Raw genomic sequence first — 24,671 nt, forward strand, 5'->3', positions numbered from 1 at the left:
TTAATTTAAAAAATGATGTCTTCATACAATCATGATCACGTATTATGTACACGTTCCGAAGGACACGTACGTTGTAGCAAGGATACGGTACAACCTACTTCAAGCGAAATTATTATTACTTTCCTGAAATAACATGAAATGCCAAATAGAGTTGAGCATATCAAAATAGGACTTTCAAAATGCATACGAAGAACAGCTAAAATATTCAGCTGCGTTCAGCCATTAGTTTACGGTTCACTGCATTGCATGGTAGGTTCGATTCACACCCTGAATAAATTATACCACGGCTATTACGTTATTTCAACGCGAGGGTCTCCATTTCGAATCATCTGTTACCAAGTCAACGAACAGGTCATTGCATACCAATTTGCTCTCTATACTTGTCAAAATTTGTAAAATCAATAAAAGAAATGTCGCATGACAGAAACGTTGTACTATATTTTGCGTGCAACGAACATGCGCGGAGGCTGTGGTGTGCTGCGGTTGACTATCCGCCAATCGGAATCACGGGTGAGGTCATCGTCAGCCAATGACCGTGCGGCAAAAGAGTCGATAGTCGGGGGTATAAGATCCCGTTGCGGGCGTCTGTCGCGCATTAATCGTTTGGTGTTCGATCCGGTATTGTGTGCGGTTGATAGCAGTAGCTTCATTACTTGCTCTAACTATCGACTACCCAATTTCTACAAGAACGTAAAACACTTCTTCAGACTTCAAAAATGGTAAGTGACTGATTCTTGAAAGTATCGCGCGTGAAAACTGAACGTACGCCGAGTTATTCGTGTTAAATGAAAAAGACGGTTAAGCTTGTGACGCTTCCACCGGCCGGCTCCGCCCTTTTCGTTTTCTTGGTCTCCTTTTGGTCTCTGAACAGTTAAAATTTAGCAGATGTCCGTATCCTCTGTCGATTTCTCGTATTTGTTCCTATCGAAAGCGAATCTGTTATAGAAAATGCGACATGTCTAATTGTAAAGAGTCTGAAGATTCCGTTGTTTTGGGTGCGGAGCGGGGGAATATACGCGTCACTTTTTGTTAACGCGATCGATATTTGAAAGGAACGATTGCTATCAGAAATTCTCACAAAGGAACATTCACAATAAGTGAACATTCTATATTCATTGATAAAGTTTGAAATGCTGAGGATAGTATAGCATATAGCAGAGTTCCATTTACTCGAACTGAAGACGCCATTGTATACTTTGTTATCCGAACACATTGGCGAGGTTTTATTATTTGGAATAAATCAATTCTAAACTATTTCCTGGAGAACTCAATACTAATATATCACCTTCAGCATTTCAAGCATTTAAAACAATCACACACACCCAGTGAATCTATATGAATAAGTTTCAGGGCATTTTTATATATTATATTTATTATAAATATGATATTAAACTTTAAATGAATATAACATCTAACCTAAACATGACAGAAAATTATATTATATATATATGTGTGCATAGAATTATATGTATTATGAAAATTTAAAATGGACATGAATATTGAAATCTTTAAAGCATCATTTACTAAACAATAGATGAACTAATGTATACTTCTCTTTTTTTAGCGTGAATGTATCTCAATCCACGTTGGCCAGGCTGGAGTCCAGATCGGTAATGCCTGTTGGGAATTGTATTGCCTTGAACATGGCATTCAGCCTGATGGTCAGATGCCATCAGACAAAACCATTGGAGGAGGTGACGACAGTTTCAACACTTTCTTCAGTGAAACTGGTGCCGGAAAACATGTTCCTAGAGCTGTTTTCATTGACTTAGAGCCTACAGTAGTCGGTACGTAATTATCATAAATTTTATGAACATTTTTTTGTATACATATGGTATAATCACTTCGGTAATACAGATTTTACAAAATTCTTTATTTCTCGTATATTTTTCTTTTTAGACGAGGTTCGCACAGGCACCTATCGTCAGCTTTTCCATCCTGAACAACTGATCACAGGCAAAGAAGATGCTGCGAATAATTACGCTCGCGGTCATTATACAATTGGCAAAGAAATTGTTGACTTAGTTTTGGACCGCATTCGCAAACTTGCCGATCAATGTACGGGACTCCAAGGTTTTCTAATCTTCCACTCGTTTGGAGGTGGCACCGGTTCTGGCTTCACATCTTTATTGATGGAACGCCTTTCTGTGGATTATGGAAAGAAGTCTAAGTTGGAGTTTGCCATTTACCCAGCACCCCAAGTTTCCACTGCTGTGGTCGAACCCTACAACTCAATTCTCACCACACATACCACTCTAGAACATTCCGATTGTGCATTTATGGTCGACAATGAGGCTATTTATGATATCTGTCGCCGTAACTTGGATATCGAGAGACCTACGTACACAAATCTAAACAGACTGATCGGTCAAATCGTTTCTTCGATCACAGCCTCGCTTCGCTTCGATGGTGCATTGAACGTTGATCTGACGGAATTCCAGACTAACTTAGTACCTTACCCAAGAATTCATTTCCCTCTCGTTACCTACGCACCAGTCATTTCTGCGGAGAAGGCTTATCACGAGCAGCTTTCCGTTGCGGAAATAACGAATGCTTGCTTCGAGCCGGCCAATCAGATGGTCAAATGCGATCCTCGTCATGGAAAGTACATGGCCTGTTGCATGCTGTACAGAGGAGACGTTGTACCTAAGGATGTCAATGCAGCCATTGCTACTATCAAGACAAAACGCACTATCCAATTCGTCGATTGGTGTCCAACTGGATTCAAAGTTGGTATCAACTATCAGCCACCTACTGTTGTACCTGGTGGCGATCTCGCCAAAGTGCAACGAGCTGTTTGCATGTTGTCCAACACTACCGCTATCGCAGAAGCGTGGGCTCGACTTGACCATAAATTCGATTTGATGTACGCCAAGAGAGCATTCGTACACTGGTATGTCGGTGAGGGTATGGAGGAAGGTGAGTTCTCCGAAGCACGTGAAGATCTTGCTGCTTTGGAGAAAGATTACGAGGAGGTTGGTATGGATTCCGCCGAGGGCGAAGGAGAGGGAGCCGAAGAATACTAAACTGACCTTAATCACGGTTTTTAAACAAGAAACAACATGAAATAAACAAGCGAATTTGCAAATGTTGAAGTTTTATGATGTATGTTACCCATCCTTTGTATGATTTTTTTTTATTACTTTCAATGACGATTCAGTTTACGTTCATATTTAAGCTGTTGAACAGTATTAATTAAAATACGGTTGCTTGAATATAAAAGTATTTCACTAGCAAATATTTACGCCACTATGTTAGTATATTTCAATTTTTATATTTAGTAACAAAGTGAATAATACATATTTCATTTTCGTACTTGATAATGATTCTTTTTTAGTATTCATTAATTTTCAATAATGCCATGAATCAACCGGTTCAGAACGTAAAATACGTTAATGATAATCTTAAACAAATTGTCGAGTCGAATATATTAGTAATACTATAAACGCATGGATAAAGATTACATGACTTTGATACGGAAACTTAAGAACGCGGAAATTTGTGGTTTTATACACGTTATCAATACTCTTCAGTCGACAAACATATGTCTGCGTAAATGTTCGTACTAGTATGTTCTATTACTTTAAATATAATTTACGTAGAGTTTGTAAAAATACAATAAAATTAAAATATAACAGAAAATTAAATTTAGCTATTAAATATTACAAGTTTTCTTGTAAAAATAGAATCATTTACATTTTTAAATAAATGAAAAAAAAGCAGTATTTTGAGAAAGACGTTCAAAGATTGAAGTTTTAAAAATATCACAAAAAAATCGCGCCATTTTCGTAATGCATATTTTATTTCTCGTTTGGCGCACTATTCGATGCCGCGAAGTAATGTCTATTAATGTTACATTGTTGAATTTTTCTTCGTTTTACTCATACCGATCCCGTTTCGTCTGGATATCTTGAACGTATCATCTCTAAAAGTTCAACAGTCTCTATCGAAATACATTTCAAAAATAAGCTCTACCTACGTATGATAGGCATGCAGCGAAGAGGTGCTTAGTCTAATAATTTGTTGCGGCCGTTCGTGTTTCTCTTATTGCGCGCGTAAGAATATCCCTTCTAATTCCGTTCTGTCTTGGTTTATTACACGTCGGTTCGTTCTGCTTTACTCTAATAACAAGAATAGATATCTTACTGAGAATCCGCCATGAGCCTCAGCTCCTTACACTTGTCGCGAGCACGCATGCGTAGTACGACAGTGCACGTCGGTGCATGTCGGTGTGCACAGTGGTGTGCAAGGCGGTATTTTGTTAACAAAAAAAAAAAAATTGGCGGACTCGTTGTTTTAAAAATTGTGCGAATGTTACCAACGAATAAATAATAGTGCGTTTAAATGGATCGCCCATCAATTCAGGATCATGCCGAGTAATATGAGTGAGTGAACGCAATATTACTTAAAGTTTTCAGTAACGTTTACCTCGAGAAAGAATGTAAAAAACCAATTGCTCGAATATCGATACAATATTACATCGATGCATCGATGCGCGACAAACATCGAGTAAAATATGTTCGAAACGCGTCCGGACAAGTGGCTCGGGACAGGTGTATCGATATCCTTCAGTATATCGATATATTGTTTGCATATCTACTTGCAAGGCAAGAAGCTGGTGCCTTGGATGTATGCAGTGGAGTGCAGCCCCTCCAACTTTTAGTTCTCGTTACAACGTTCTCCGGTTTCCTCAATCACGTTTTTTTCTCCTGCGCTGAATAATGCATTTAGAGTGAGACGATATCAAAGAATGCTAACTTTATTTCATGACTACTCACTAGAAGAATGAGTGAGTATTCCGGTGGGGGTTCATGAATGTTTTCGAACGACTTCGTAATTTCTTGTGTGCTTATCTCGTAACTTAAGCCGCTGCCTATGCGAGACTATTGTATTTCTGATAAAACTTGCACACCTTGCCACCTTACGTACACGAAATGCATGTGTATACAATGTGTACACATTACACGTCTAAATGCTGTATGTACACGTGTGTTAGGCCAATGTGTTCAAGATAATACAGGTTGAAGTAATATCGTGTCGTGTTGCGTCTAATGCACTAGGACTAAGTTATTTTTTCTACAATTTTAGAGTTTCAAATATGGTATAACTCATTTTGGTAAATTTTTTCGCGTACACGGAACGTAGTATGTTCTACTTAGTAGGTGAACGATGTGACAACACATTTGACAGTCTTAGAAGCACTCAGAAGAGCAGAAAGCATTTTTCTAAGCAACGCTCTTTAGGTTATATTCTCTTCTTTTGTTGTCCTTTCGGAAATTCAAGTATGAATAAGCGCAGCTACTTTCGTTTACAAATACAAATAAAAAACAATAAATAAAGATACGTACGTATGTTATTTTATACTTATTAAACTTTCCCTACTATCATAGTGATATGTATAAAGTGACATCAAAACTTTAATTAGATAGGTAAATGTTTTGCACCTGTTAATGTTTGTATTTACTCTTATATATTTGATGTCGTCTCTATATAATGTCTATTACATTTTTATATCTCAAATTCATAATTTAAACATGTATGTAAACATATATTATTTTATAAGCTATACATTACATTTATTGATATACAATACATTGTTATAATTATTTCTCTAACATGAATTTTGTGTGCTGCAGATCACTGCAAAGCCATGAAGATGAGCTTTTCCTTAACATCGCTCCAGCCGATCGGCAGTGGAGCAGACAAGCATGGCCAAGCAGGGATAACGATAGAAAGACCATACAACAGTCTTACAAAGAAACGGTTTGTTCTACATTATATCTATTTTTATTCATTTATAAAGTAGCTATTATTTCAGAACCAAAAACTATAGAATATTCATTTACATTACAGGAAAGATTCAAAGCAATTTTCCAATCAACGTTTGTGGACAAATCGTGAGGATGGGAAAGATGATTTCTGGGCAGCGATACGATCAAACTATGATTATATTATGGACACAAATTTGATAGATAGTTGCAAAGTATGTGTGTTATTATATTATAATGTAATCAGATATGAACAGTATATTGAAAGTTCTCTTTGAAACAAATAGGAAGCTAATGGTGAATTAACATGGGACGAGACTGATGTAGCTACACAATCGTGGAATTTGAAAGAAGTCAGTAGTCAATTTTCAGAGCTATATTCATGGCTAAGAGTTCTACAGGAATTAGTTTATTCTAAGGAAGAAAATCTGTTAGACAAAAGTCTGCGTGCGGTATGTATTGTTCAGATATGTAGAATATATCTTAGTCATTTATTACATGATTAAGCATTAGAATATAATGGTTGCAAAATGTATATGTTAGGCTCACATGGAGGAGCTGCGACGTAGGGCGTATAGGAGAAAGTTATTTAACGAACAAGCTGTCAAATTAGTGTCACGCGCCCCTTCTTTGAAAGACGAAGTAGCGTGGCGGGTTGACCATTTGAATGCAAAATGGGAATTAGTAGAACAAATTATGGCACCTGTTGAACGGCCTGTGTCCAATCAACAGGATATAACAGCAGGTACTTTATTATATCGATAACAAAATCGGAGTTTCTAAATGCATTAGGTTTAAACATTAAATGATATGAAATGAAAACTTTACTGTACAGATTTCGAGCATGAAGTGAAATGTTTGAGAAAATGGCTTCGTGAAATGGAGTCTCACCTTCAACCCTTGAGTTTTCATATAGATTGGACTTTAGCAGAACTTGAGGAAAAAGCAGTGGAGCATATGGTGAGTTATATAAAAAAACCACATTTTCTAGAACTTAGATAATTTATTTAGTATGAAAAAGTATATTTATAGTAGTATATATAGATATGTGTTTAAATTTTGATTGTTCTTTGGGCATGTTTAGAGTCAAGGAATTTACTTGGTATATTTAGAAAACATTTCGTGAATGATACAATATATTACGTCACTGTAATCCTATGTACTCGATAGTAAATCGGTTAGAAGCGAAATTAAGTAAAACATGAAATAATAGTCGCGTCACTGTCAAATCGAATCTATAACCGAATTTCTAAAAAAATGGAGTACAAACAGTGCTATATAGTTATTCACTTCACTAACTAATCGATACTATAAATATGTGCTTTCCGTTTACAAAGCCGGATACAACTCTTTATTGTTAACGGAAACGGCCGACAGCTGACACTTAAGCAGACGTACAGGATGAATGCTAGTAATAGTAAATAATTACGTTTATCATGCTTGAAATACAACTGGTACAGATCTATCAAAGCAATTCAAGAAAGCAAATGAAATTCACTTTTAAAGTAGGTGTAACTTTAGATGACTAGTTACTAATACCTGTGATATTCGTTGGGTTTTGCAATAATGCAATTTCGTCGTGAACCAAAGGTGGTAAAGTAAGTTTGTACTTTCGTTGGAACGAAACGATACAGCGCACGTTCAGTTTCAGCACGATTGTCTTTCTACTCCTTGTTGTGTGATCAGGTGGGCGTCGAGAACCCGACTCGTTCGTGTTGGTTCCGTATCTTTCTACCAAGTTCTCCGTCTTCTTCTGTCCTCCCTTTTCTCCCTCCTTAATTGCATCTCGACACAAAACATGATACGTACTGGGCTTCAGAATAATATGCATTAGTATAGTGCAGTATGCTATAATCTGGTAACATTTTAAGCTTATTTTGCTTCGACCTTTTGCTGCATGTTTTGTAGGAGGAGTATTGCTATATTTTTTGAGATTCAGGATGTTGGGAACAATTTTTTTGTATATTTATATTTTATTCAGTATAATTTGGAAACATATAAGGTATTTGGTACATTGGGCATTACCAGTACTTTAAGATGTTGTCCATATCTTAGAATTGGTTAGTTAGAGAAATTAGAGACACATTTATTTAAAAATAATTTCAGACCTGATAAGGTGCTTGACATAATACATATTAGATATATGTATAAGAATGCATGCTTACATAGTTTACGAATGCATGACGAAGTATAGGCTTGCACGTCGTATCCTTGTAAATAATTTTTAAAAATGGTTTCGAAGTAAATTCGTTCGTATAGATAAGTCGAACATTAATTTTAGTTCTTAAATTAGCGTTAATCGTACATTCGACGTTGTTCGGATATTACTGTTATCGCTTTAAATCGATTATCGATAAAAACGAGCGGAAGCTTCGACCGAATAATTTAATTTTAGCTCTGCAAGCTGCTACGAATAAATTTGTTTACGTCTAGTTCGTTGCTCTCAACATAACCATATGGTAGGAGTGTTAGTTTAAAGCAAATTCCTGAGGAACTAGTCGAGAACACTAACACTTCGCTGGATCACCGTTTGAGACACTGTGTGCTTTCTGATTATTTTATAAATTGTTGTCGACTCTGTTGTAAAAAATAGCGAAGGCTAAAACTTGCCTCGGGGATGTGAACGAAGCTCATAGTTGCGCAATCTTCTCGCGGTGTTACAGTGGAGGTCGCTGAACTTCTTTATTTTCAACTCTAGTTTAACTTTCCAGCCTTGAAAAAGAGAATTTTGCTCATTTCTTATAATAAGAGAAAGTAATAGAATAAGGTGGATTAGACCATCCACGAACCTCAACGATTTTAATTGAAAATTGTTAGATTGTCGAGTAAGTTATATTCATTTTCTTTATTTTGAATATAAATACAATTCTGGATGAACCACAGATATTTAACTGAAACATGTTTTAATTGATTTAATATCGTTTTGTCGACGAGGTACAAGTGCGTTAATACCGCAAAAGATTATTTCGTTTAGAAATAAAACACTTTAGTTCGTTGTTAAATTGTAAATACATTTAATACGTATTTCAATATTTATCGAGGTCAACCGAAATGGAACTGGGAATATTTGGCAAACAAGAATAGGTAGTGAAATATCTGCCAAGAGATTAAGCAATCGCTTAAATAAATATTCGATAAATAAATCGGAACAAATGTTGGATTCCCAATTTTAGCGGTAACTCGTGATCCATGATGTAACCAAACAAGAAAAGAATAATATTCACTTTGTTGCCTAGCGTAGAAATTGAAACTGAATTTGTCAAAGTCAGACAGAATTTCTTCGACTTATTCGTTAACTATTAGATCATCGTGGTTTATCATCGTAACAATTTGTATTATCTGCACACATGTTCGCTCGTTAGGCTTCGGGAGATATGTCGTTCAAGTCTAGCGCCGTAAATGGGAGATTTTTCAAACGTTATCGTTGCTCGGACGTGAAACTTATTAGTTCCGTACACGCGCGTTTGCACTTATCATTACATCTATCGCTACTCCAGATATTTAATCTCGCGGTAAATTAATTTCCCGTGCGCACGGTTCCCTGATTTAATGGAAAATAAGACGAAAGTCGGTGTTAAGGCCGCGCGAGCAGAACGCTGATAGCACAAACAGAAAATGAAAGTAACGACACGAGTACAATAATTATCTATGTTTGGGCACGCGTAATTTATTGCGTGTCGCGGTATCGTTGCACGTTGTCAGTCGCATTACCGTTGTTCGATCTACAGAATTTCAGCCAACTAATGAAGATTGATGGCGATGCTCGCGTTGCTCAATGAAAATACGTGGCATTTGACCCTTACTCGTTGGAAGACGAATGTTTCCAAGAGGACACGTGTGATTAGGTATAGGTGCTCGTGTGTAATTTGACTTTCACTGGAAACTTGATACGGACTGGACGTTAGCAATCATTCGAGGAATGTAAATGTAGTTTTAGAAGGGTTGTACGGTTCTTTTAACTACGTTACGAGTACATTAATATTGGTATTAGGTAAATTTGTGGTAGTGTACATAGATATCGTTTACTTGCTTTCATCATTCTGCCTTTTATCTTTTTGCACAAAACTGGTGGAACACTCTGTCTTGTAAACAGAAAAGTACGTCGAATGAAATTCAACTTGATACTTAATTTAAAACGAAACGTGAAATCATTCGATCTTTCTAATATTTTTCTTCCACTGCCTTTAGAAATCCCATCGCCTGTTCTTTGTACGCAGAAACGGAAAAACTCTTACTTTCTTCCGATAGGATCGATCGCTGTGATCTTGCCAGTGATCTTTCAACCTTTTCGCGCGTAGCATAAATTACAGTACCTATCGGCTCGAAGTACCAATATTACATTATCATTTACGCGGGCCGTTGAAAGGTTTATGCAACGCTCAATGGAGATTCCTGTTTTATTTAACTTTAAATTGTACGTTCGTTTGCATTTAAACGGCGCGGAGGAGGTGTTATTACAGATAGGCATCGGTATATCATAAATTGTTATGTGCGGTATGTTTGTTTTTAAAGAACCCTGCGAAACCGAACATTCGTCAGTTTCATTCATCTGTCTGTGTGTAAATCAAGTATTTTGAAACACTGTAATTTATAAGTTTTAGACATTGTTATTTAAATGCTTGTCATTTAAATGCTTTTAAAACGATATAAGAAAGTACGAAATACTTCTTGTCTATTTAAGAAAGCACAAAATATTTCTTATCTATTTTCAATTGTACTAGGTCACACGAACAAAATGATAAAATTGTTTCAATGATTTTGTCAGAGGCTAACTAGTAGAAATGAATCAGATATTATTTCGTTTTCGAAATTTGGACAGAGAAGAATGCTCCCGAGAAAAAAAAAACAAGTTACCGACACGTTTCAGGTCGACGGGATTATTTACTTCGCTTTAGAAGCAGATAGGTAGCATTGATGCTTCACTGGAGTCACTCCGCAGAAGGATTTAGTTTCTCCATGCGATACTCGTTCCACGATATGCAATCGTGATAGAGTTATTTCTAGTTCCTACGTCCTGAAATCGATATGAAACTTTCAGTGAGAGAATACATTGCGTCATTTAATCTGGTTTTAGCACGCCTCTAACTTTAGGGACAGATTTAAACAATTTACTAGCCAATGTTTAATTTTGAAGTAAAGATAATTGAAAGTAAAGATAGTTAGATACGTGTGTGTTTGATTCATCTTTAGAAATTTTACTGAGCTCGGAGAAAGGGAATTCCAAATTAATTTTTAACCAACTTCGAAAAGGAGGAGGTTACTCTATTCGACATATTTTTTTTTTTTTTATGTTACTCGATTACGCTAAGATGGCTTGACCAATCGGGATGAAACCCGTTGCATCTTGTAGAGCATGTCTCCGGGGTGGTTCCATTATTCTTTTAAAGTTGCTAACCTACTCCCACACATCTTGACTTAGGTGTTCATATTTCTGAGTAAAGAAATCGCATGTCGTTTCGATTAGAATGTCTTTTAGGAACGAGTACGGCGCTTAGAAAAGTACAACAATAATCGGAATTGTGTGTTATTAATCATAATATAATGTGAATAATTGAATTAATTTTCATATTTTCGTTCTGGGATGCCGATGGACTCTTAGCTCAGCGTCTAAGGCTTACACTGAATATCGCGATAACGTAAAACGCAGAAAAATTCAAGAAATTCTCCAACATTTCCGCAGAAATCATTCGATTTATTTATAGTCCACCGCGAGCGAATTATGACCGAGCGCTCGCAGGTCCGAGACTTCATGGAACTCGCTGTGCGTACGCGTGATCCAACGGTACGGAATGACGCGACGCGTTACTCCAATTTCCGCGAGCAACGAGAGATGATCGGGACGCGTCGCGGAGCAACGGTACACGCGGTGCATCTGGAGCAAGTCGCGTCTAATTGTTTACCGAGAAGCGGTGAAGTGTCCGCAGGGTGAGAAGCGTCTCGGTGCTCTGGGTACCGCTACCTTGGGAGCAGAATTGTTACGTACCTTCCAGCTACTGGGTCACTATCACCGAAACGTGCTCGCTCGCCGATTTAACCTGTTTCAACGCCCGTCATGCACGTACGCGTTTAATTAACCCTTTCGCGGTACGATTTATCCTTCCTGCTCCGCGCGCCGCTAATCTACATCGACTTTGAATGTCCCGCCGCTGAATGTTGCTTCTTATCTCGATCGCTCCGGATGTTTTAAGGCCAGCCCGGGCGGAGAAGTCGTGGTGGAAAATCTTTTGCTGTTTCGGTACAATGCCGATTTCGTTCCATGGAACGAACTCGGTGACTCGTGACTTCGATTTCTGTGCGAACGAGCTGGCTACGTCGAAAAGGGTAGATGGATACAGGTTTATTTCTGGGATTGGTCGTTTTTTTGGGGGAAAATTTGGATTTAGAGATGTTAAAGGAGAATTTGTGGAGTCGAGATAAATTATGATTGATGGAAATGGGGTACAATGAAAGAATAAAATACTAATTTTATTAAACAAAAGTTTTCATCTGTATTCTGCGAGGAGCTAGTCGAGACTAAAACGCTCCATACACGATACGATCTGTCGTACGACTTGTCGACAATTTTTCCTCCAAAAACTTTGATTTTTTCCCCATTTTGTGACACAAATCTCTCAATGAGTCGAATTTCTTTTCATTTTTAAATTTTCAGTGTTAGTTTGTATCGTTATTACCGTATCAGCTGTGTATTACCATATCGGTTGACTGTTTGATTTCTATGAAACTGAATTTAATCACACAAAAAAATTCTTAAAGAGGACAGCCACTGTATAGCCGTCATAATTAATATCTTTTTTTGCAATCTATACATATTTTCCCCGATTAGAGCAAATAGCATAATGAATTTTCATAATTTTCGCTCGCACGTCAATTAAAAATTACAAATAGTTTCTTCAATTACGTCATTGGCCAGCTCCCTTTAATAATTATAATCGTATTCGTCAAAGAGCCATCGAAATTGCCCTGTATAATTACGTATACGAAAATCTCTTCTGGCATATACGCATATAATATGTACAGTGTGTATTATACACGCGTAATGACCTACACGGTGTCCCAAAAAACCGCTGACCTTCTCGACACGCGTTTAGATGTTCATCAAACTTTCTCGTGGTAGCGCGTAACGAGGGTGAAATTGAAAGCGAAATGAGGAAACTGATCGAGCGCGGCGATGTTTGATGAACTCTGTCCAGCAATGTAAACATCGTTGAACTCTACCCAGAAGGTATTCACTAACCATTACGATTTAGACAACTCGTAATTTAATACGCCAATGGATACGTCGAATTGAATATGGGTTTTTTTCGTCCATGAACGACTATTTGCTTCAGCGAATCCGACGGTTACTCATCTTCTCGCGAGGTTTGTCATCAATCTGAGCGACGAGCATGATGGGGGCGAAAGTTTAACACGTTGACTCTCGGATTAATACCGGTGAAAATTTTCACGAGGATTAACCCTTTGCGCTCGGGGCATTTTTCTATAGAATCAAATCCAGTCCATTTTTATAATAAATTTCCGTGAAACCAAAAATTCTACTTCGAAGAAAAACATCTACGAACGTTCATGACTCGATGTATTATTATTTCAATGAATAATTAGTTGTATTCTGATGTAAGTGAAGTTGAAGTTGTACGTTCACAAAATCACTTTTAAATTACGTATGTCGCCCTAGAGGCGCCACCCGAGCGAAAAGGGTTAAACTTTGTTTCGAGGCGGTTGAAAACGTTATTCGATGTAATATTTGTGGTAGTACTTAATTTTTCGACACGATTAAATCTAAGAATTTTATTCTTGATCTCGCCTTCGAATTTCTTTCTTTTTGTTATTAATTAACTCTGTCATTCGTATACACCCACGCTCGTAAATACGTGGGCACATTCTCGATAGAAGCGAGTGTATATCAATTATTCATCGAAAGTAGTAAGTGTCCGTATAAATATTTATGGGCATCCCTGTGTAATTTCATTCGTCGCGATATTACCGTTAATCGTTTGTAATCGCGTAAAACTGCCAGGAATCGCCGACGCGTTATATAATATCGCGTTAAAATAATCATCTGGCATCGATAATAACGGTAGTCGTGCTACTCCCTCGGAGTTTCCATCCTCGTTCGGCGCGTGACGATCGGTCGCGTGCTGCGAGCATTGTTCGTTGCGATAATCCATTGTGTTGCAACGGGAAAAAGTTACAAAACCAATCGACCTTTTCGATTTTAAGCGCACCCCGCCTCCCTGAAATGCTACACCTAATCGAGTCGACGTGTGACAGGTTCGATCGAAAATTGTTGCACGCACGTAGAATCGGATAAAGACGGGTGAAATTTGATTTTATTTATTTTTTTATCATTCGACGTGGAATGACGTGTAAAACGAGTAGCAATCTATATTCGCGATGTTTATTGGATGGAATTGGTTAATTATTAATGTTTTGTTCGTGGAACGTGAGATTAGGTATTGCTCTACGGGGTGTCCCAAAAGTCGGGGAGGAGCCGGAAATGGGGGGTAGCTGAGACGATTCTGAACAACTTTTTCCTTAGCGAAAATGTTGTCCGAGGCTTCGTTAAGGAGATATTAACGGAAAACACTGACCAATCAGAGCGCGCGTAGACCGTTGGAGCGGCCGCGGTAGCGAAGGCTACGAGCTAGGCGGCCGCGCTCATTGGCTACCGCGAGCGCTCCACCGGCATACTCGCGCTCTGATTGGTCGGGGTTTTCCGTTAATATCTCCTCAACGAAGCCTCGGACAACATTTTCGCCACGGAAAAAGTTGTTTCAAATCACCTCCCGGACCACCTCTTTCAAGGTGTTACAACATTTTTGGGACACTCTGTATACACAGAGTAGAGGTGATTTGAAACAACTTTTTCCTTAGCGAAAATGTTGGCTGATGCTTCGTTAAGGAGATATTAACAGAAAATCCCGACCAATCAGAGCGCGAGTATGCCGGTGGAGCGGCCGCAGTAGCGTACGCTACGCAGTAGGCGGCCGACCAATCAGAGCGCGAGTATGCCGATGGAGCGGTAGCGGTAGAGTAAGCTACGCGCTAGGCGGCTGACCAATCAGAGCGCGAGTATGCCGGTGGAGCGGCCGCGGTAGCGTACGAGAGCGGCCGCTTAGCGCGTAGCCTTCGCTACCGCGGCCGCTCCAACGGTCTACGCGCGCTCTGATTGGTCGGGGTTTTCTCTTAATATCTCCTTAACGAAGCCCCATCCGACATTTTTGCAAAGGAAATTATTGTTCAGAATCGTCTCAGCTACCCCCCATTTCCGGCTCCTCCCCGACTTTTGGGACACCCTGTTGGGACACCCTGTTGGGACACCCCGGACATCTTAAATTCTAATTATATTTATCCGGGAATGATTAGAACGTTGTTTTTATTTTATTTAACGCGTCGTTATCATTAGTCTTATTTGTTTCAAAAAGTATTTCGAATAATATTTTATTTTATTTGAAGATTCATTTTCAAAAAGAATTATATTCTCACGGTTTCATGATATATTGTAAATCAGTTCCTCAGGTGCTGCAGCTGTGATTGGTCACAGTTGCAGTACGGGTTTGGCGAACCCGAGGTACCCGAGCTCATCGTAGGTCTATTAGGCCATAAAACAATCACGGTAAAAATATAAGTGTATCGTTCAGATTAAACGTAATTTATTTTATTGTAACTTTAAATCAACTGTAGGTAGTGGACGTAGACAAAGACATCGGTACCGCGACAAACACGAATGGATGTAAATATTTACATCGAGAGCAAAACAAGCCATCTCAGCTAGACTAATTACAAGTCGAACTTGTGATGTTTGTTGCGAGGTCAGAGATCACGTTTTACTTGAAAGTAAATTTCAAAAATTAAACAAGTTAAATCGCGGTCAGTTTAAATTTACAATAAAATAAATTACGTTTTACTTGAACGATATATTCGTTCTTTCTTATCGCGATAGCGTTGTTTCTATCGTGAATCGTACATCTAATAAATTCCATGAAAAATTCCATCGAGCGATCGCGATCGACTCCGAACAAATTAGATAACACTGGCGCATCGAACGAGACAGCAATTTGCACGTTGTTGCACAAGATCGATCGGCATTTTCTAATCTGAAATTCCAGCCCGTGAGGGGTGGCGCGATCCCAGCGTCTTTAATCGATGTCCAGGAGGCTGCACGACAGAATCGTTAGATCCACGTTGTTAATCGGACGGGTCGAGGAGCGGCCGGTTACTATCTCGGCTAGCAGCGAATGACAATGTAGATCGTGGAAAGTCACCGGTCACGACTCGCAACTTTCCCCCCTGTATTCGTGTGTCTGGCTACCAATGCGAGATGCATTTTGAATTCAGCATTTCATTGTTAGACAAGTTCGAGTGAAAGCGTGACGAAACTGGTATCTAATGAAGCATAATGCTCGCCGGTGACCACACTTTTACATACATTGTACCGATGCGAACTACGCCCACGTACGCGACGGCGGTTCGGGGGAGGGCACGGGAGAGGGGCGACGCGAAGGGGGATGCTTCCACCCGTTTAAATTATACGCCCCGGCTGCGTTCGGTCATTGCCATAATCGGCAGCTGATGCGCGTACTAGCTATCCACCGTTCGCGGATTAATGTTTACGTAAAGGCAACTGCATAGGCGACGCTTGTTAACACGTTCGCTTCGGGCAACTTGATATCCTGTCTTTCCTTTTACGTTGGCCGGCTACTAATTTTCATTTGCGAACGAATCGAACCCCTTACGTCGGTAGCGGTGAAACACCACCTTTCCTGCATCGATTCATCGTAGCGTCAACCCTTTGCACTCGAGAGGCGACTTGCGAGGCGTGATTAGGTTTCACGCAGCAAATCTACGATACCTAATATTTCTTTAGGTCTAATTTACACGAAGCTCGAAGCGTCGATAAAATGTTTGTCAGCGAGGTAAAAGTGATCTTACTATCAAATCCAGATAGAATCCTTAGAATTCATGGCAATAGGATGCTTAGAAACATCTCGAGTTGCTGGGAGATACCAGAAAATAAGGCCTCGAAGGGTTAATACTATCGTTCGAACTAAATATTATATTCTAGTTACTCGTGTAAGAGCATGATCGCAGTTGTTCGAGTCGAAAATTGCGGAGTATCATATTTTCTTTTCTTTTTTTTCTTTCTTTCTTTCTGAAACTTAATAATTAGATCCGAATGAAAATTAGCGTATATATTTTCGTTAGTCTAGCCGATGGAGATATATTTTTCTTTTTTTATGTAACAGAATGTTCTGCTACTATTATTTTTTCAAAACATTCGCTTTCAATTAAAATTCAATTTCAATTAAAATTCGAATGAAATGAATTAGTAGAAATGAATTATTTCTTCGATATATATATTTTAGAAATCAAAATCATTCGCACATGCAAACAGTATGCAGATATAAAATTCCTACATCACCGTAAAGAAATGTATCACCTTAAAGAAACATACAAGCATTAGATAATAGGGAAATTCTGTACTCGTACTCCACGGAACGAATTTCCCAAGATAACTCCGCGACAAAGATGTTATCCCTGGACGATCCCTAAACGCGGTACTGAAACGTACAGCAAGATCACGATCGTGTCTTCGCGTTTCCGCTTATCATTCCGTGACGAGCGGCAGCCCGATCTGAAACGCGTCCCGATTGGAAATCGGTTGTTTCTGCCAGGTTGTGTGTTTTCGTGGGAGGGCCGAGGGACGCGTTTCTCCTCCCATGACTCGGAAGAATCCCCGTTTTAACGATTGGCTGTCTTCGTGCCGCGTGAATCGGATCTCGATCTAGACAATAGGCTTCGGCTGATCCAACGGCAAAGAGCTTCCCGATACGCGCACACGGCCTCAGCCGTGAATTAATCAACGTTATGAAAAGATATTACTCCGTTGTCTTACGGCGGAGTGAAAGTTAAGTCAGGTACTCCTCGACGGAGGCAGTTAAAAGATAAGTGTGACTCATGAAGGGAACAATGGACGCGGAGAGGAATTTGTTGAAGAGCCAGTCCCGCATGTAAGACCAATTGAAACAATTTGAGCTATAATAAACCGTACCGCGAACAGAGTACCGGCTGCTGTTCGGAGACACTGCTGGCTTCCTGTACGAGTTACATTATTATAATGCAACGTTAAACTCCTCTGTGATGCAGACCTTACGTTCTGGGAGCCATGCACGGTAGTAACTCGGCTCTCTTTCGGACGAGTACGTACGAATTGGCTCCCGATACAATGGAACCTTCGTTATCTAGATTATATTATTTATGACGCTTTGCCTATTAGGTATATAGAAACGCGAGTAGTTTGAACAATAGAACAAGTCTTCGTCGCGTTGGACTTCGTTCGCTGCGGACAAACTCTACAAAATTAACGACCGTGTAAAATGGATATTTTTTTGCTAGGAAAAATCTAATTACATATAATATAGAGCTTAAAGGTAATACCGGGACTCCTGCTATTTTTAATTAAATTATTACTGGAAGCAATTTGTATATTTTTTATTTCGAAATATTTCGGTTAAGAACGCAATCATTTTGCAAATAACGACTGTAAAGTGCATTGAAAGCAATAATGCAAAGAAAATGGGAAAAAATTCATAAATAACCTATCTCAGCGGTATAGAATAAATGAAACTTCGATAAAGGGTTGTTGTTTCTTTTAAAACTACGTTTTCGCTATGCTCTGATTTTATTCAAAATTGAAATTATGAAAATCAAAGCGTACAATTAATTACTCCCCCTCCTCCGTCAATTGCTGTATCATTTCCCACCTAATACAGCAAATGAGATTCATATCGGTGCGAGTTTATCATCGAACCGTGATAGCGAAACCGTTTTGTTGTAGACGAGGAAATAAAACACCGAGGAAAGTAAGTACATAGCACGGATGCTTGCGCAAACACCGACGCAATTGTGTGCGCGTACCTCGGGAAAAAATGGAAAAGATCAGAGCTGTAGCCTGTGCTCGGACAAATGTGAAATGTTATTTGAATGTTACAACAGTAGGTCATAGAGAGTTATGTTGCAGCAGAAAGAATAGGAGCATCTTTAAAAATTCAAATGTGGGATGTGGAGAGAGAACACTTTCTACTCGATATTGTGCTTTCTGTTAATCTCGAACCGAAATCAACTTTCTCGATACGAGTAATTGATATTTTTTTGGGTGGCTCTCATTATCGACGCGGGTTACATTGTTCTTAGCTATACTTGTTCTCCTATATATAAAAGTTCAAATAAAAATTGAAAACTTGAAAGACCATTTTTCGTGAGATCTCGTAGTGGCAACAGGAACAGCAATGTTCCTGTTGCTGTTGTCTTAAAGAAAAGAAAAATAATAGAGAAATAACATACGACAAAACGAAACCTTTTCGTATTTACAATTTATTTATACGTATTATAAGCATTGTTAAATGGTTTTAAACGATTGGTATTAAAATTGTCGACCTTCTTTTTGTTCACACAGTGTCACTCATCTGCTTAATGAATTTTGTTATTACAGTCGAGGAGTTATGGTTCGAAAGTATTTAATATGATATTTTTATCGTGAAATATACCATATTTTTTTATATGAGAAATCATATGGATTCTTTTACAACAGACAAAACTGTACATCACGTACTTAAACAGAAATCGTACGTAAGCAGAATAAATTAGTAAATATTGTTCTACACAGACTTTTGTAAAATCATATTATGCAGACCACTGATGTTACGTGACCAAATACAAGGTTCACAATTTGAACAACAGTTTCTAAAACAAACATTTTTTATTCGGTATGCCCTGCAGATTACATAGACGAAGTTAGTCGAATGCCTTACCCGACATCCTCCATAAATCATACCAAAGAGGGCCGAAACGTCGAGTGGAAACGTTGGCTTTAACAAACCATGCTTGTGAATGTTGCATTCTTCGTTGATTGTTGTAAAAAAGGAACGTATTCATTCATTTCTACGGTAACTGGGAGTTATGCAGGGTTTATTTTTTAATTGCACATCTCTCTAACGCGTTTTTACTCGTTGCGTGAGAACGGTTTCGTGATCGAGATCTCATTTCCCAGTGCTCGCTAATTAATCAACGACAGAGCGTTAATTGCACCATTGAAATTAGTTTCGCGTTAGAGGAAGCACGCGGACCGCCCAAGTATTCATTCTACGGTTGTTTCGTGGCGCAACCAAGTTCAGCTCGTTACGATTTTAACAGAAACGTGTTTATTGGAATGTTCTTGTATGCTTATATTCACCTTTCACTACGTCCACTTGATACTTTATAGCGCACAATTCGCAGTCTTGAGCGACTATTGATCGATAAACGAAATAAAAGCACGTTGAACCGTTTTCTTTTTTTTACTTTGGATAAATCGCGCGTAATCGCTGCACTCGTCATTTACGAGTATCATTTACGACTAATCTATTCCGGTATTAAACGGTCTCGCGAGCTTCAAGCGACGTTTCAACTGCGGAGAATATTTCATCGAGTTAATAAAATTTCAGTAAATCGTGAATCAAGAATCGGCGTAGATGGCTGGATAATTATCCGCTGTTTAATTAGTTCCCCGTTCACGAGGAAGAGGTTCCCGGTAATGAATTGCAAATTCCATTCTTACTTAGGAAACGTTACCGCGATCGAAAGCGTGGAATTTAACTGCATTAATCGGGCTGCGAGTAATGTAAATTACTCGTTCGATCGCGATCGATAATTTCTTTCATTTCCAATCGAACGGGCGTAATGTAGTCCCTCGAGATTTCAGGCTGCCGTGCACGCAAAATATTCATTATAGGTTCATTATAGGATTGAAGATATGACTGGAAATTGAATTTCTACTTTTTTCTAGAAATAAACGTCAGGCGAGTCTAAATTTAAAATTGCGGTGTATCGAATAATAGCGATATTCCGATTAAATGTAACGACAAGTTCCTTCTCTTGCTTTTATTCAAAGAGAAATGTTGTTTCATCTGGATGGTGCTTACAAAAATTACGATATAATAGATTTGCACTCGAGAATGATTACGAAGATATAAAACAATTACACAGGCGTTTATCGATATTTTCATATTGACACATTCGCGACCGGTGACGTGCGTAAATTCACGTCACTTCAAGTTCTATTCCTGGTTGTCTATTATATACCTAACAATTTAAACAAAAATATTTGTAACAGTTATATACCTACGGACAGTGAATACGTTTAAAAAAATCTCCATTCCTGTCTCCCGTTTACCAGCCACTTTTTTGGTAACCTAATATTTCTCCGGTTCATTCGAGAACCAAGTAAAATCTCTCTCTCGCAACTCCGGTCGACCTCGGCCGAAACAAGACAAAGCGCCGCCGAAAGGACGCTCGATGTCGCTGCACCACCCGCACCGACTACCTACCCGAACAGAGAGACACGCACACGTACGCGCAGAAAGAGACACATATAGACAAACGCGCAGAGACACGGACGCTGATTTTTGAAAACGTGTTCGCTGGTCGAGCAGGAAGCCGCGGGGGAATTATGGTCGATTTCCACTAGCGCTCAAGGGATACGACGCTCGAGTGATTCTCAACTATAAAAATTGCGATTAATAACCAGTAGCGTTGGTCACACTCGTTGCAACTCATTAGTTATATTCCTTATATATACTATACCAGTGATGAGTAAAACACTAGGCTTTGAATAAATCTGAAGTTAATTATGTTTGTCACGTTTCTTTTTTTTGAACATTTTCCTAAGAATGAAACGAGACAAATTGATCGATTGAACTTCAAATTGATTCAAAGCCTAGAGCTTTGCCCATTTCGGAACCAAGAGTCAGTCTTTCCCGAGACCTCGTCCAGTAATCTTGTCCAGTAATCTTGTCCAGTAATATACAAACTCTGTTCTTAGTTAATAAACGTTACATTTATAACAAATTCATCTCGTAGTCGGGAGTTTTGGTACATACTACCACGAGATATCTCGTAATTGGTAGCGAATGGGTTAAATAGTTCGCGCCTAAGATTCCGATTTCATTCATATTTCACGTATAAAGACGCGCAATTACCAAGCAACGAGAGTTAGTGGAAGCGAAGGATCCGAGAAGTTTAGATTAGGTCGGATCCATGGCCCCGCGTGAAAGTGACTGGACAAGGATAGAGCCGAGTTCCGATGCAAACATCATTATGCACCGTTTACATGGAAGTCCGGTCCACGTTCGATCAATCATCCTGGTTTACCATAGAGATCCCCTTTCGATCCATCTTGGCCGTCCCACTGGTCGACGACGTTCGCCAGATCTACGTGCTGTTGGTAGATCTCGACGCTGAAATGTCTCTTCCGCGTTTTGTTATTTTACTCCGTTGCTAAATGTTAACTAACCGGGTGACCACCGCGACCACGTATGAAAGTCTTGGACGGGAAAGCGTTGGATAACTAGCGCCTTTTTGCTCCGTCGCATGCGTCGGCACCGCTTTGATGAAATTCGGAAAATTGTCCGAGCAACATTTAATGGGCGGGCGTAAGCGTGACACTTGGCTTTGTAAACCGATTTTTCCGTTTCGAGACGCGGAAGAGAAAGGTATTTTCAGTCCGCCGCAGGAAGCGAGGGAAAGGACCAGGATTATTGTAATTGAACGAACGGTTTACGCGAAGGAGTAATATTACGTAAATGAGGTTTTCTTTGTGACGGTTCTCTGTTTCGTCTTCGTTCGCGTTGCAAGTAGTAGACCGTTCACGTGAATTCGCGTCACTTCAAATTCTGTTCCTGGCTTCTGTTCCGAATCGTGAAAATCTTTTTATTTTATACACTACGTATTTACGATATCGATATTTCATGATATATTTTGTAATTTTGTATCCTCGTCCTAACGATACAAATTTGCGACGTCCAGCTTCAGAATTGTATTATTTTAGTCAGTACTCTGGTCACGAATGTATCAATAAACAAGAAAATATAAGTCGGTTTTTGTGGTTTTTCATTGTAATATAAACGTGAATTTAGCAAATGAATAGTAAAAAACGAAACAGTAAGGATAGTTTTATCTGTACAAGCATTATTATTACCAATTATTAATGCTTTCTTGATTTAGTTTTCTGAACAATTTTTTCAATTGAGATTTTCAAAACTTATTCGATATACCTAGTTATTGGCTATGGTCACTTGTTGAGACAAATTGAATTCATAAAGTATATGTCGATTTTTTTCCGTCAAAATGAACTATAAACTAGAAGTCGCGTTTTCATACAGAGATTTTTATGTAAAAATGTATTAGCCGTTCCCGTTTGTCGGCGTTTTTTAGCCCGTAAAAAGTGATATAATTAAGTATCACAGTTATAATTACACAGAGGTGAGAAGCAAGGTGTATCCGGCCTTGAACGTGTCAAGAAATAATTACTGATATTACAGAAACGTTGCTGTAATATCTCCTTTGTATACCGTTCATTCGATCCTCTATTTGTAGCAGGATTGTATCAATGCATACATAAATAACAAACCCTGGCTCGATTAAGAAACATTATGGTAACAATGCGGCGAAGACCAAAACCGAACAAAATAGTCGATTCGATAAATATCAAAAGCTTATTAAGGATATTTTCCTGTGTCTTTGAGTCAACATTAAAACTAAAAAATAAAGATATAAGGCACACAAGTGTCTTTGAAAGTATCACACTTTCGATTTGTTTCAAGAAATTCAACGCTAATAATTATCAGCTCTCCATGGGTCGATATTTAAACTGAATTCGATAAGATACAAAAGCAGTTTCTGTCTTCTGTACTACCAACAAGTACAAATTACTGAAGTGAAGATTCAGCAAGATTTACCTCGCAAAATACATGAAGATTGGTTAAACATTTTCAAACTACTCTCGTAATCGACGATTTTATTTTAAATAACGAATCGAACGTGCCTTTACCGATGGAATACTTTTTATGTGGTCTGCTCTGAACAAGACAGCCGCTGTATAAATCGTTAATATATTTTATATATATATTCCCAACACATTTATTTTCGTAGTAAAATAAATGTCGAGTTGTAGTAATAATTCCAACGAACACCTATTTTATTTTGCACACAAAAGTATATATACTCGATAGAATATTATGATATCGTCGTCATGGTCATTTTTATCTCCATCGAAGACAAACTATCAAATCTATCGGAATTGAACCGAATGTACACAAAAGTTACCTAGGAAGCGTATCCACGTTTACGATGTCTCGTGCATTAAGTGTACCGAGATCGCACCTGGAGCCGCGTACTATCGTCGGCCAGCGTGATAAGCAGCCTGACAAGTTGTCATTGACCCGTTATATATTGTGGTATTGAACGCCGTAAAAGGGTACCAGACGGCAGATATGGGCGTGTTATCGGTATAACTCTCTCACGTTCGCTCCGCGACCGAAGATAACAGGTACAGATCCCATTTTTCGAATCGAGGCACTGGTATTACGCAAACAGGTTTAGGATCGGTTCCCTCTTCCTTGTCATTGGTCGCATCGGAGCGAGTAACCTGCACCGATCGACCACTAATTCCCTCGGCACGTGATAAAGGTACACACCGATCTCGGATATGGTATATTATTCGGGCCAGCTTAGGCGTCGACAAACGAAGACGTAGTTTCGAATTTTTTGGGTTCAACTTGCTTCGATTCAATTAACTCTATCTAAACGGGTCTGGGATTCTTCGTCCGTGGTATATAGAGGATGTTTTAGCCCTTTGCACTCGGATGTCTCTTCTGACATCGGGACATCCAACAAACTTTAGCAGCGATTACACTTTTTTATTCAAATATCACGAAAAATGAAATCAAAATACGGTACGTGTGTTATGGAGGGAAATAGGTTTAGGACTAAATCGTTTCAGTGATATGTATGAATTTTTGTCTCGAGAGAGGAATATACAGGGTGTTAAAAGAACACCATTCAATATTTATATGGTACGAACACAGTACT

At 38.8% G+C, this 24,671-nt stretch overlaps 2 protein-coding genes and 1 long non-coding RNA gene across 9 annotated transcripts in view; 2 read left to right on the forward strand and 1 right to left on the reverse strand.

Annotated features, from left to right (window-relative positions):
• Window positions 1–570: 570 nt before the first annotated feature.
• LOC128884812 (tubulin alpha-1 chain) lies at window positions 571–3,088 on the forward strand. Its single transcript, XM_054138454.1, has 3 exons — window positions 571–719; window positions 1,565–1,787; window positions 1,900–3,088. Exons 1-3 carry the CDS (start codon window positions 717–719, stop codon window positions 3,024–3,026), a joined length of 1,353 nt encoding a protein of 450 aa, XP_053994429.1. The 5' UTR covers window positions 571–716; the 3' UTR covers window positions 3,027–3,088.
• Window positions 2,935–7,823, reverse strand: LOC128884816 (uncharacterized). Of its 4 annotated transcripts, none has more exons than XR_008459479.1 (3): window positions 7,308–7,823; window positions 4,779–4,920; window positions 2,935–4,714 (listed from the first exon to the last, which is right to left on the reverse strand). It is a non-coding gene; the product is annotated as an uncharacterized LOC128884816 (long non-coding RNA). The 4 variants fall into 4 exon arrangements; XR_008459480.1 differs by having other exon boundaries at window positions 2,935–4,709; window positions 4,779–4,975; XR_008459478.1 differs by having other exon boundaries at window positions 4,779–4,975.
• Window positions 4,244–24,671, forward strand: part of LOC128884809 (klarsicht protein) — a 168,879-nt gene continuing 148,451 nt past the window's right edge. For 2 of the 4 annotated variants that reach the window (XM_054138445.1, XM_054138449.1), the window contains exons 1-6: window positions 4,244–4,385; window positions 5,637–5,763; window positions 5,854–5,983; window positions 6,056–6,220; window positions 6,312–6,513; window positions 6,604–6,728. In XM_054138445.1, the coding sequence (XP_053994420.1) occupies window positions 4,370–4,385; window positions 5,637–5,763; window positions 5,854–5,983; window positions 6,056–6,220; window positions 6,312–6,513; window positions 6,604–6,728 (765 nt within the window). In that variant the 5' untranslated portion in view covers window positions 4,244–4,369. Of the gene's footprint in view, window positions 4,386–4,652; window positions 4,790–4,986; window positions 5,345–5,636; window positions 5,764–5,853; window positions 5,984–6,055; window positions 6,221–6,311; window positions 6,514–6,603; window positions 6,729–24,671 lie in introns of those variants that run through there. The other 2 variants (XM_054138446.1, XM_054138448.1) reach the window with 2 other exon arrangements.

The sequence above is a fragment of the Hylaeus volcanicus genome, chromosome 2 (assembly GCF_026283585.1).
Source record: "Hylaeus volcanicus isolate JK05 chromosome 2, UHH_iyHylVolc1.0_haploid, whole genome shotgun sequence".
Taxonomy (NCBI): Eukaryota; Metazoa; Arthropoda; class Insecta; order Hymenoptera; family Colletidae; genus Hylaeus; species Hylaeus volcanicus.

What these genes read in the sequence shown, in the direction of transcription:
- LOC128884812 (XM_054138454.1), top strand. An exon ending in CTTAGAGCCTACAGTAGTCG is followed by an intron (nt 1,788 to 1,899) that starts GTACGTAATTAT and finishes TTTTCTTTTTAG; the next exon opens with ACGAGGTTCGCACAGGCACC.